This window comes from Pezoporus occidentalis, unplaced genomic scaffold (assembly GCF_034315485.1).
Source record: "Pezoporus occidentalis ecotype Australia unplaced genomic scaffold, CSIRO_AGI_Poc_V1 ctg28, whole genome shotgun sequence".
NCBI classification, from domain to species: Eukaryota; Metazoa; Chordata; class Aves; order Psittaciformes; family Psittacidae; genus Pezoporus; species Pezoporus occidentalis.
The window spans coordinates 1,749,815-1,763,084 of NW_026914718.1; the positions used below are offsets into that span (position 1 = coordinate 1,749,815).

A 13,270-nucleotide genomic window follows, 5' to 3' on the forward strand; every position below is an offset into this window, starting at 1 on the left:
TCCCCTGCAAGAAACTTTAACCACTCAGGGCTTCATTACAGCAGCCACTGCTCGTGTTGGCGTTTTGACACTCAAGATGCACCCAGGTATTCATAAGGAAGAAGGGAGATGGTATTTGGTGAAGAAGGATGACGGGAATACTGCGGAAGCAAGGCTGCAGCTCGCATTTGGGGTGTGCGGGAAAAGGATATGGTCACAAGGGAAAGCAAAAGTACCCGTTAGGAAAGTTATCTTTGCCATTTTATTTTTCAGATAGGCTTAAGAAAGGCTGAAGTGACAGAAGAGCGAGATGACAGCAGGAGCAGGAATCCTCAAACACAACCTCAGCAACAAGATTGATGAGCAAGGCTCACAGATTATAAACGAGGGAAAACGATAGCAACCTCCGAGGCTGGAGACAGCACGTAAGAAGCACCGCGATGTGGAGCGGGCACCGTGCTGCTGCTGTGATTTATCACCGCTCCCACCACAGGGTAGGGCAGGGCTCTGACAGCCGAGAAGCCGCTCTAGATGCGGAGCGGCGAGGCAGAGAAAAGCCAAGGGGAGCGGCGCGATGCACGAAGAAGGGCCCTCGCCGCTGAAGTTTGGGTAAGCGAAGGTCAAACGACGCGACACGAGGGCGCATCGCGGAGCTCCGCGAGTGCCTCAGCCCGCCGACAGCCGCGGGGTCCGGGGAGCGGCCCGGCCTGGAGCCGGCCAAGACCCTTTCGATGTGGCGCCGTGAGGGCGGGCGGAGGGGCGAGCCGGCGGGGGAGCAACAGGCGGGGAGCAGCAGAGCGGTGGCTGAGGGGAGCGCCCTCCCCCTGTCCCTCCATCCGTCCCTCCCGCCCTCTCCCTCAGGGCTGCCCGCTCCCGCGCGCGGCGGGACCGTTAAAACCGTTACAGCTCCCACTTTCGAACTGATTCAAACTCGGCAGCCGCACGGCCCCTCCCGCCGCCCGCCAATCCTCACCCCCCCCGGCCCCCCTCCAACCCCTGCACAACGGGAGGCGGCGGAAGGTTCCAACTGCTGATTGGCTCAGGGTGCGTGTGCGGGGTGAATCCGGCAGGCGGCGCTCGGCGCTCGCCCGGATTGGGCCGCCGCGTTTGGCGAGGGGGAGGGAGAACGGGCGGGCGAGCGGAGCGGAGCTGGCGGCGGCCGCGGCGGGGCGGCGGCGGGAGGCCGGGCCGGCGGGTGAGTGAGAAGCCGGCACCGCGCGGGTTCGAGGCGTTGGCGCCGGGAGCGGTTATTTATAACCGGTGCTTTATAATAGGGGGGAGGGGGAGAAGGGGGGCGACGGCTCCCGGGGAGCAGCCGCCTCTCCCGGCCCCCTTCCCTTCTTCTCCTGGGGGGCGGTGGCGGGGAAGGGTGAGGGGGGTGCGGCGGCGGCGACACAGGCGCGCTCCCGGCCGGTGACAGCTGGAGCGGAGACATGGAGTCTGAAGTGCCCTTTGTCTAAGTTGGCTCCGTGCAGCCCGGCCGGCCGCTCCCGTGCCGACCCCCGCCCGGCTGGGGGTGAGCTCGTCCTGCCCCCTCCTTCCAGGGGTGAAGGGTGGAGGGAGAACAGGGAAGACCCGGCGGTTTCCTTCCCTTCCTCCCCGTTCCTGCCGACCGCATGCGGCGGCTTCAGGCGCCGTGTGGTTGAAGGGGCAGAGCGGAGGTACATGTGCGCCTAACGTACGCCGGGTAAGGACTCGCCCCGGTGGTGCGAACGGCACAAAGCTCCCCGCCGCCGAGGCGGGCTCCAGGGAGGGAGCTCGGACAGGTCCACTCCGGGCTCGGGTGCTCTCAGCCTCCCGGAAGCCGGCATTCGGCGGGGTAAGCCGGGCGGGGAGGCTGAGCGCGCCCCGGGCCGCCCGCCCGCACTCCAGTGCCCTGGAAGCCGGTGCTGGTTTGGGGATCGGCGTCCGGCGGGGTCCCCTCCTTTCCTTGGAGGGTCCCGTTTTAGGGAGGGAGTTTGAGGGCGAGGCGGTAAATCAGTCTGGTAGTGGCTCCGGCGAACTTCCTATCTTAAGGATTCGCAGGGCACCGTGCGATCCTCATCTTCCAGAGCGCCGCAAGAAAAGTTCATAGGGAGCTGAAAATCGCGGGGTTTGGATCTGATGTTGCCAAGCACGGGTCAGAACGCTTTCTAAAACTAGGGTATCTGGGGAGGTGTGAAGGAGAGCACTGAGCAGAGCTGTCCTAGAGCAACAGATGTGTGACTAGATAAAGCCGAAAAAAATCGGCGTGTTGTGGTTACAACATTAGATTTGACATTAGCAGGTATTCGTGGTAATTTGGAATTAGTGATTAGCAGACAAAAGAAAAGCAGTCGGTACACAGATGCAGCAGGAATGGGGTACTAAACTTGTACATTCCTCAAGATACATATTTCTAACTTAAGAAGTGCTACCTTTGTTTTATTGGGGCTAGAGAAAAGTTTGCGTGTTTTTTTTTATTAAATGTAGAGCTGGAAGTTCAGATTCTTGATCTTTCTGAAAAGAAGCCTGTAACAGTTTGAACAAGGTTGTTTAATTGTTGGAGGATAGGTTCATCTTTGTTTAAGTCTAGCAACTGTAGTTTCAGCTATTATGGGTTTATTCTTACTAATACAGATTTCAGTGAAGAATTTTACCAGGATTTTCAGTGTAATCTTCATAGACAGGTTAATTTTATTTTATGGTTTTTTTTTAGGGGCTGGCACATTCAGGTTCTATGTGATTTATAGAAATTAAAAGGTCGTTCTTTGTTTGTCCGTAGTGTCTATATCAAATTGAGAGTCTGGGGAATGTTTATTTGTGGTTAACAATAAAGCATCTTCATAAGGGTGAGTATTACTTGTACATAGCGTATTATAACTACTCTCACTTTAGATTATTAAATTGAGATTGTTAAAGATCTACAGAGTCTTTCAGAAATTTGCTTCTATGATTTTAGGAGATAGGACTCAAAAGTTTAGGGTGACATGTCGAGTGCTTTTTAACTTTGAGAACCAGTGCTTTATCAAGATTGTTACATCAAAAATGTTACATTTCTTCTGGGGTTTCCTTTACCAAAAATAAAAAAGAGAGGAAAAATAAATTATGTTTTTTCCTTCCTCTGTCTACACGAGGAATGAAAGTAACAATTAACCAACCTCTGGAGAAATATGTGACAGCAAAATATTCCGTGAGATGCCAACACTTCTTTTAATCTGGAACTTTGGAAGAATTCGAGTTTCTAGCTTAGGACACAAATTGTTGAAAAAAATAAATGTTAGTTTTTTAATATGTGATTCCACCCTGACACTGAAAATCCACATCATCAAAAGGTCATAAAATGTCTTTGCTCAGTTTGAAACAAGCTAATGTGGTAGTGTGTAAATTTAGGCCACAGACTTGAATTTCAAGCTCAATTTTTTCCCCCTTTCTCTATATTTTTAACTCTCCTGCTGGAATTGCCACAGCTGAAATAGGGTGATTTTGTTGCAGATGTGCATTCAAATGGATTTTTGTTTCTTCTGTAACATTGCAACATTCCTAGGTGAAATGTAAATATACTCCTGTACTTCTGCTTACCTCCAAAGAAATTTGGGCTTAGCAAGAAAGGAATTTCTGTAGAGCATTATTGACTGCATTAACTGCATTATACATAGAGTGCAAGCTAACTGCCACTTTGTGTAAAGCAGTTCATGTCAGAATAAGCTACATCTGACATCCAGTGCACTCCAGCAATGCTCCCAGAAAGTTGGTGCACTCCAAAATTGCTTTTGAAATTAGACAAGAAAATCTGTTCTTGTTACCATTCGCAAGAAGATTCAGCCTCTTGCTGTGTGTATCATGTACGCGTTCACAGCTATAATGTTGAAATGGAATGATTTTAGGTGACTGTACTACTTTCATGTGATTGAAGAGAGTTCTTTTTAAAAATGGCTGTAGTACTGACAGAAGGTGGATTTAATAAGTGTTTGCTTTTTATTGTATGTGAGCAAAAGGGCTGTGGGAAACTTTAAGTGTTGGCTATAATCTGAAAGTTCTGTAGCTCTGCAGTTAGTGTTTATAGATGCATCTTAGCTGACTTGAGAAGTGTCTGTGAAACTTAATGGTGGGGGTGGTATGAAGTTTTCCCCAGCAAAGATGCTGAAAAGCTCAGGAGCAGGACCTGGCCTTTGTTATGCAAGGGATTTTACCGAGTCAAGTAGGTCATCTTCACAGGATGAACTTTCCAAGCAAAATTCAGTTTATCAGATTTTTAAAAACATGGAGAAAATGGACTGCAAACTGTAAATGTATTTCTTAATGCTTTGCTGAGGTGTTTGAATAATACTTGTATTAGGAAGCAAGCCCTCTGTTGACAGAAGATGTAGCAGAGTAATTGGAGGTTTATTTTAATGTTAAAGATGCTACCAGCCTTCTGTTCCTGCTGTCAGTAAGGTCCATGGAAAGAAGTGCTGGGCCCTTTGAAATGTCTGAAGACAGCATCTATGCTGTCTGTATTTATAAAAGTATTTATACATGTATCTATACATTTAGCGTCTATATATGACTTGCACAGCTGTTCTAGAGTGGCTAAGTCGATCTTTAAATGGGCGAGTTACTGCAGTACTGACATAGTTTAGGTTAGAACTTCAGTTAAGTGGCAGGGTCTGGGAGGAAGAAAGGTGAGACAAAGAAAAACCTTGTATAAAACGGATGCAAAACAGGGAGAGGTGCTTCCCAGGGGATTGATAAAAACATTGGTTACAAGTTAGCAGAGTGCTTGGGTTTGTTTGTTAGCTCTGAGTATATACCCAAGAGTTTTGTTGAGCTAAAGATTGAAAGGAAAACAATGTACAGAATTACTAGGCAGGTATTCTGTCTGTTCTTGTGGAGACCAGTTAAAGTCTCTGGGATGATGCTGTGTATGTCTGTTTATGGATGAGGTGAAACTGAAGAGTGAAATCTGTTGGAGGAGGGAGTAGTTTCTATTGAGCTCCAAGCAAGAAACAGTGAAGTTTACTAAACCAGTAGTGACAGTGCTGCTTTCTGTAGCTGATCATAGTAGGTAGTTTGATTGTTAAAGGCTTTTTTTCTAGTTGTGTGCCTAGATTTCCATTAAGATGTGTCAGACTGTGGGCTTGAGGTTTGGATTGTCAGCGGAAGGGAGAAATCTGTGATATTATGGTCTAAATATGTTTTCTGAATTAAAAGGATAAAATAACACTGGTAAGCTTGGGTAAAGACAACTCTTAAGAGTGAAAAGTATAATTTGCATAGAGCATTGATTAAATCAAGCTTCTTTTTAACATAGTAAAAGAGGAATTATTCTTCAATATATAACTAGTAATTTTAGCACAGTCTTGCAAATTGGTTTTCATGTAAAAAAAAAAAAAAAAGGTGGAAGAGGATGTCTGTTAATGTCTCTGCTGCCTCCAGAAAAAAAAATGTAAACACAAACCAAACCCCCCCCCCCCCCCCCCCCCCCCCAGATGAATGTGGGTCGTGTCCTTATTTTAGGAATCTTTTGACTACCTGACAAAGTGTGCATATAGGGTTTTTCAGCATTTGTGCTTCCACTCAATTTGTGAGTAATACTGTTGTCTTGGAACAGTTTATAACACATGCTATGCTTCCTTTCTAATGGTAAAAGCAGTAGTACTTTTAAGGTGAGAAGATCATTTGGAAATCTAGATAGTGTGCACGTTCTGAATGCTGTAGATAAAAATAACAGCGTAACGATGTGAGTGGATCATAACGATATTGTCATTTGCTTGAAAATGTTATGTAGTGCTTCCAAAGCTTCTCATTTGCATATATAGGACCTCATTAAAGAATGAGGTAAAACTGGTGCATTACTGTGTGCAAAGAATGATTTCCTTGATACACAATTGAAGAGGAGCTTCAGCATTTGCTATTAGTTTTCTTTTTTTATATATGACTGATGTTGTATATATAATTACACAAAGTAGTACAAAATACAGTCCACATCCTGGATTTTCAAGGATGTGAACTGAAAATAAAGCTTTACAGGAGCGTATGATTTCTTTATACTTTAAAATTACTTTTTAATCTAGAACCAGGCCTGTTTCCCTTGTCAGTTTTTGTTGTATCTGGCTCCTTCCCATTCTGCTTTTTACGTGGTTGGTTCAGTTTTTCCTGCCATACGTTCTCTTTTTCACAGCCTGCATGCTTGGTTTAAATCCCAATCAGATGTAATTTAAAGAACAAAGTATTTGAAAGGAAGGGAACTCAAACCTTAAGACTCATATTTATTTTTATTTTATTTTATTTTTAATGTGAGCTGGTTTCCTTTCCATGTTTCTGAGCGTGAGTGGATCTGGCAAGCTTTATATTTTTGGTGTGTAGCTGTCTGATTTAGTTTTTCACTCGTAAGATGAAAAATTCTAGAGATGAAATTCAGTTTGCTGCCTCTGTCAGAACTTGGGCAGATGTGTATTACAGATGCTTGATTACCTGTGAAACTATACCATGGCAAATAGATTGAAGCCATTAAGTTACTATTGTCTTTTTTTTTAATCATCTCCCAGTTATATGTCCACTAGTTTGACATGTTTCTAGTGTGTATTTATTGCTTACGTGCTTAATACAAAGTTGAATCTGCTGTTTAACTATTGGAAGAGATTGACATAAGTTCTTTTATTCTTAAAATAGTTTAACCATTGCTGGTGTTCAGTTCATCATTGCTTTCAAACTGGGGAGACATAACTGGTGCCCAAGCCTTGCTATTCGTAGTTCTCTTCCACAGCCTAAGAGAATTGTTTGCTTTTATTTTTTCACTGGATTTTTTTTTTTTTTGAGGGGTGGGTTGGTTGTTTTGGCTTTTTTATAAGATAAACTTCTTGTTTATTTCTTCCATCAAATTAAGCTACTGTTATCTTTTATTTTTCCTTTATAAGCAACATTTTGTCTTGGGTAGGGATGCCATACATTAGACGTAGTTATTTTGAGGACTCTAAAATGAGAGTAGCATAAGTAACTCCTATGCTTTCATCATTTGAAGTTCATTTTGAGAGTTTTTCAGACAATTGGCAAATACCAGCTCAGCTTCAAATTTTGCCAGACTTTTTTACAGTAAATACTGCATACGTGGAAATGTAATTAATATCTTTCAAAGTTCAGGCTATTTGTGCAGGGAAAGAAGGGTGGAATAGCTGTCAAACCACTTCGCTGTTGTGTGGCAGGGTTTTTTGGAGTGGGGGTCGCTTCTCTGTGTGTGGATTGAGCTGAAGAACCTGTGGCTATTTTAGAGTTTTTAGAGTAAAAAAGGTGTGTCCACAAAACAAGTTCGGGTGGAATAGTGAGTGCACTTCAAATTCACACCCTAAATTATTTTGCCTGTGGAGACATGCCTAAAGTGTTCCCAGCAAGTGTTACTTTTCCTGCCAGATTTATCCAGGATATCAAAAAGCTGAATTTTAGGAGATGGAGGTGTTGGGCAACAGGGGTTATTTGGAATGTGTGTGGGAGTCATAAAACTCTTCTGGGTGTCTGTGAATGACTGTGAAGGGAGAAATTGAGGTACACATCTGAACTACTCAAAGGTGAAGTTCAAGTGTTATGCACAAAAATTTGCTTTCTCCCGACAAATAACCAGGCTTGGTCCCACGAAAGAAATATAGACTGGGTTTAACAGTGACTTGTAAAAAGCATGGTCAAAACTGGGCTTTAAACTTTTTGTTACTGGCCTGCTGTTTGGAGATTTAAAAGGTTTTATTTGTTTTTTAGTCCAAATAGTCCTGTTTGTGTGTGCAAATATAGTTAAAAGTATTTATGCATGCAGCTATCTAAGTAAAAAGTAAATAGCTGCGTTACTTAATGCACAGTGTTGTGTTGATGGTGCCCAAACTGAAGTTGATTTCACGTAGTGCTAATATTGGTTTGATCTTTAACAGAGAATACTTGGTCATGATCTCCCCCTTCTGTCTTTCCCTTTCCTCCCACCCAAATGGATGAGTACTTGAACTTGTAATTTTTATTTCCAAAACAGTATTTTTCTAAAAGTATTGAATATTAAAATATTCTGGAGCAAAGCAATAATATAAGGAACTTAGAAGAATTCTCTTTGAAATGGTTACTCTTATGCCTTGCGTAGTATTTAGTAGTTAGTTCATGTCTGATTTGGTTTCTCTGAATCGTGAAACTGTAGGGGGATACAGAAAAAGAACTTAATTTCTCAAGAGAATACCTTTGAAAGTTGCAGGCTTACATATGCAGACTGATTGACCACTAGTAAAGGTTTCTCTTTCTTTTAAGGGCTGTCTGAAAACAAATTATGCTGGATTACTTCTTTTGTTTTACTCTTGTATTTGTTTGGGGAAAAGTGTTGGAAATCTAATTATTTGTATTGAAATCTTACTTTCCTATTATTAAACTCTGAGAAGTAGCTATGCCATTGTTTCTTGACAAATAAATATTCTAAATAAAGGACTCCCACAAGATGAGATAATGTCAGAGTAAATCCAAAGGCAGTGTACTATTAGAGAAAAAAATTATCAGACTGATGCCCTCCTCTTTTTTTTTATGGCTGGTAGACAATATGAAATAAGCTTGTTTTCTAGAGCAGTTCTGTTGCTGGATTTTGCTCAGGTAGTTCATGTTTAATTAATCTACAGGTAGTGCCAAAAACTTTTAAAATGGTCAGGGGATTTTGTAAAGACTGCATTCTCCCCTTTTTTTTATCTTATTCCTTAAATCTTGGAAGCAGATTGGTTAAAATCATGTGGATATTAAGAAAATTTTGGATATATTTTCTGAAGCCCTTCTGAAAGGTTTGAGCTATTTATAAACTGAGCTGAAAAGTTTTTAACATGCTGGCTGATAAGGTAAGAGATGTTGAATACCTAGTAGTTGCTTTGCTTTGGTAGTTTTCTAACCCATAAAAATAAAGTATTCTAATGTAGAACCAGTAAGAACATAAATTAAGATTCCTCATGTTTTTTCCAGGAAGGAAAGAGGAGTGGAGTGAAGGAAAGTTTCCTTCTCTTTAGCATCCCAAGAGCTGCTTGACTCTTCATTCTTTCTTTCCTCCTTGTCCTGCTTAGTTTATAGTGGTGGTACAAACTCCTGAAAAGAATATTCAAGCAGCATAATGTTAAACTACCTATATGAATGAACTGTTAGAGGAGAAAGCAAGAAATAAAATACTTGGGGGGTGGGGGTGTGCAATTTATTTTCTCATTGTATTTTATTTTTTAATCAGGTGGGGAGTGTGATTGAGGAAAATGTGAGCTCTGTAAACCCTAGAGTTTGCTTGTTTTCTGCCTGTCTTGTGTGTTAGTAACTGAACTGCTTGGGTTTACTCTGCGAGGTGAGCATTTCAAATAATAAGTGGTATGAGTTTCAGTATGGATTAAGCACATTCAGAAATTGATCTGCAGGCTTTGGCATTTACTGCTCTCACAAGGAGCTGAAAATTGAATGCCTAAGGCCATAGTTCACAGTGTCTTTAGATGGGGACAGAGTGGCTGGATGGTCACTTAAGTCAAAAGTAACAAGTATTTTCAGCCAGAGGACTTCCTTGCTTCTGTCAGTTTCTGGCTGCAAAAGTGCTTGTGCTCTCAGGAGGCAAATGATAGCACAAGTGCAGGAACAAGTGGTAGGTAAAAGTCCTTGTTTTTGTAGCAATATCGGCATAAAGTAGAGGTCAAAGCCATCTGGTCCTCCAAGCAGTTTTTGTCTGATATATGTGGGAAATAAACAAGAAACCGTGTCTGAATAGATTGATTTAACTGTAAAAACAGACTAGAAACAGTAATAGATGAAAGAAGGCAGATGTTGTGATCAAGGCAAGCAGAAGTCAGGAGGTGGATAGGGCCTCTTTTCTTGGTCCTGCCAGTTGACAGGATGAATTGGTTTTGTTTGTCAGGACTTCCCTGATTATTATTTGGAGTTCACACTGCAGCTTTTCATAATGCCAGAGGACTTACAATCTTAAGGAATCTGTTAATCTGTTACAGAAAGCATATATAACTTGGTGATCTCTAAACCATGTCATATTTGATTTATGTTTGCTATTTATATCAGAAGTTACTGCAGAGTATGTATGCAGAGGGATGCATCAGCCTTGTTATTACAGGAAAGCTAAAAAAATCAGTCATTTGGAGGAAATTCTGATGTACCTGAGCTAATCAGTGTAAAGGTATTGCTTATGTCATAATAATTTAGTAACCACTGCAGCTAGTTTTAATTTAGGGAATAACACTGTGAGTAAAAATATAGTCATTACAGTTAGTAAGGTAGTTTGATAGTAGTGCTACTACAAGTAAGGAGTTTGGCTGGATTAAGTGTATCATGAAACTGTACACTTCACCAATAGCTGCTCACACAGCTGTAAGAAAAGGGTATGTACAGTTATTTTATTTATGATGGACATCCTGATCAAGGCAGCATGTGGTGACCAAATGGCAATTTGTCACTACATGGTGATTTTACATTTTTTTCTTTCAGCCTCTTTTGAAAGAAGCTGAAATTCTTACTCAAAAGATACAGAAAAGGATCTCTGTCATCTTGCATATCCTGAAGCATCCATTCTGAGCTATTAATTTAAGGAGCTGCTGGGATAATAACAAGGTCCAGAAAACATTGTGCTTGGGAAGGAATAATTGAGGAGGCACATCTGAGTTGCAGGGAAGCAGGTCAGAGAGTAGTTGCTTATTGTGAACATGTGTTCTGCTTGACTTATTTTTTTCTAGAATGTGTTCAAGTTTATTTAAAAATGAAAAAATAAAAGTGACATTTTTCTTTGGGGAAAACCAAACAAACAATAAACCAAACCAATACCCCAAATCAAACAACAATTTAACCTTCCAGGATAGAGGTCAGGCTCCTGATCTTAAGTACACCAAGCACAAGGTAAGGCTGTAGTTACTGAAGCAACAGAGAATAAAAGGTCTGAAGAGAGTGACACTTCAAAGGCACAAAGGTTGGGCTATAGGAGAAGCAGAAACCTATTAGGATAAGATGACAACTAATCTGAAAGAAGACCGCTTTTATGGCGGTTTTTTATTATTGTTATTTTAAAAGTAGTTGTAACTTTATGGAGAGTATGTAGCACTCTGGTTAGACAACACACTTCATTAGTGAAGAGCTTTCTGATCTGTCTTTAATTATGCTAAGAGGTAGAACTGAAGGCTCCAACTGTACCATACAACTGTACCGTTCCAACTGTACAGAGGCCTCCTTCAGATGAATAAACACATGGAATAGTAGTGGGAAGGAGTGTGTGAACTAACTAGTTGATGGATTTGTTAAAGGAGCCTGTAACATGAATACTTCTACAGATTAGAAAAATCATTGCTTACACACAAAACTGAAGAGTTGGGGCTGATTAAGCTCTTAGGCATTTAAATTCACAATCTATTGCTCTCAATAATAGTGGTGTTTTCCAAATTGTACGTGTAGCTGATTGAAATACCAAGAATTTTGGAATGCAGTGGCGATGGTTTTCATCTTCTGAAATATTAAACTGGAATTTAAAAGGCAAGCAAACTCCATAGCAGCAGCTTTAAAAATAGCACGACCCCTGGTTTTGAGATGGCAGGCCCAGTTCAGAGTTATGTTGTCTTCTTGAATAGTTTGGGTTGCAAGGTACATCTAGGGGTCATCTGCTCCAGTCTCCCACTTGGGCAAGGCCAACATTGAAGTTATCTTTTCCAGACCACTTTTAAAATGTTTTGAACAATGGAGATTCCAGCACCTCTTGGCTTCATGCATTCCTATACTGGACTGTACTCACTGTTGAAGAGTTTCCTCCCTATGAAGAAGTGAAATCCCCTGCTGTCTTGGTCTCATCAGAAGATCTAGAGTAATGCACAGCTTCTGTGATTGTCTGGGTTTCGCTCTGATTTGTGTAAGAAAATACGCTGTTCAGGGAATTAATTCTTTTATGTATTAGTTAAAATTCTTGGAGTGATTTGTCCAATTTTGATAAGGCCCAGAAACAGACAAAACCATGTTTTAGAGTGTTTAGGAGTTAGGGAGCCTACATGTAATATTCTTAAATAAGAAGCCTTAGACTTGTACAAATAATAGCAAATTGAAAATAACTGTTGTTAACTAATGGTCTGAATATGTGCTGTTGTGAATATCTCTAGTGGGATGTATGAGGCAGAACTGAATTGTAGAAACCTACACTCTTCCTTTGCTACAGACCTCTTCTATATTTATCTTGCGCTGGCAACTAATGTAGGCAGGTTACAAATGGTTGCTGCTGTTGTTTTGCTACTCACTACATCTTTTCAGAGCAATCTTAAGCTCTAGATCTAGAGATAGCAGGAAATGTGTTTCTTGAGAGCTACTGGCACAGAAGTAGTTTGCCACATTAACTGGTTTGCTGATTGTGCAGAGTCGTGTAAAGAAAAAAATTACATGGTGTGAATAGCATGTTTTACTTGGTATGGAAGTGTTGTAGTCTAAGGCAGGTGGATAATAGGCCCTAACAATGTGCTGACATTGACAGGGAGAGTCTTTGCTCCTTTCTCTTGTCCCTGGTTGCATGGTTCCTCTTCTTTCCTGCCAGATTGAGTGCTTATCTGGCCAGCATGAGCAGTTTGGAGCAGTTATGAAAAACTGCCGCTTTTGAGTGCTGAAGAGATCTGATTTGAGGTAACTGATCACCTTAATCAAATTTATCGTATTTGCTGTGTAAATTCCGAGACGCTGAAGTATTGTAGACAGACAATGAAGGGAGGAAACGAATGCCATTTTAAGATCCCGCTTCCTTTTCCAGTCCTAGCTGAGAAGTGCATTAAGAGGATGTATTTGTCATCAGCTTCCAAAAGCAAATAGGTAAGTGAATGTGCTGCTTAGCTTTGGTTAAGTTGTTCTTCAAAGTTAAATTGTGTTTTGTAAATGGTAATAAAGTAGTAACCATGGGTTATGTCACAAGGAAAGAGTACATTACCCCCCACCCCCCCCCCGCAATATTGTAGTGACAGACAACTACCTTTGAAGGGATTGTACTAAGTGAAATGTATTTTAGTGTTGCAAATAGTAATTGTGAGTAACTAACTGTATCACAATAATAGGAGCTTAATTGCTCATAATAAGAACATGCCTATTCATAGCAGCAGACCTTCTGCTTTTGGCACCGCTATATTACCTGGAAAGCCTACAGCCATCATCAGTCTGTATTGGTGTTAGGGTTGAGAGTAAAATGTCTTTCAATTAAAACACAGGCTTTTAATTCTACTTGCAAGCCAGGATTTTTCTGCTGACTGGAGGAAAAGGAAGTATTCTGAGACTTGGGACATTTGTTTTCACACACAGACATTACTTCTTGGTTTGGGGTTATGGCATTGGTATGTCTGGGGCTGTTCATGATTCCCTTCCT

At 41.6% G+C, this 13,270-nt stretch overlaps 1 protein-coding gene across 7 annotated transcripts in view; it reads left to right on the top strand.

The window, feature by feature from the left end:
* The first annotated feature begins 240 nt into the window (after window positions 1-240).
* EZH2 (enhancer of zeste 2 polycomb repressive complex 2 subunit) overlaps window positions 241-13,270 on the top strand; it is a 52,379-nt gene continuing 39,349 nt past the window's right edge. For 2 of the 7 annotated variants that reach the window (XM_062625340.1, XM_062625346.1), the window contains exon 1: window positions 243-588. In XM_062625340.1, coding sequence (XP_062481324.1) covers window positions 554-588 — 35 coding nt within the window. In that variant the 5' untranslated portion in view covers window positions 243-553. Of the gene's footprint in view, window positions 589-1,112; window positions 1,175-13,270 lie in introns of those variants that run through there. The other 5 variants (XM_062625342.1, XM_062625345.1, XM_062625341.1 and 2 more) reach the window with 4 other exon arrangements.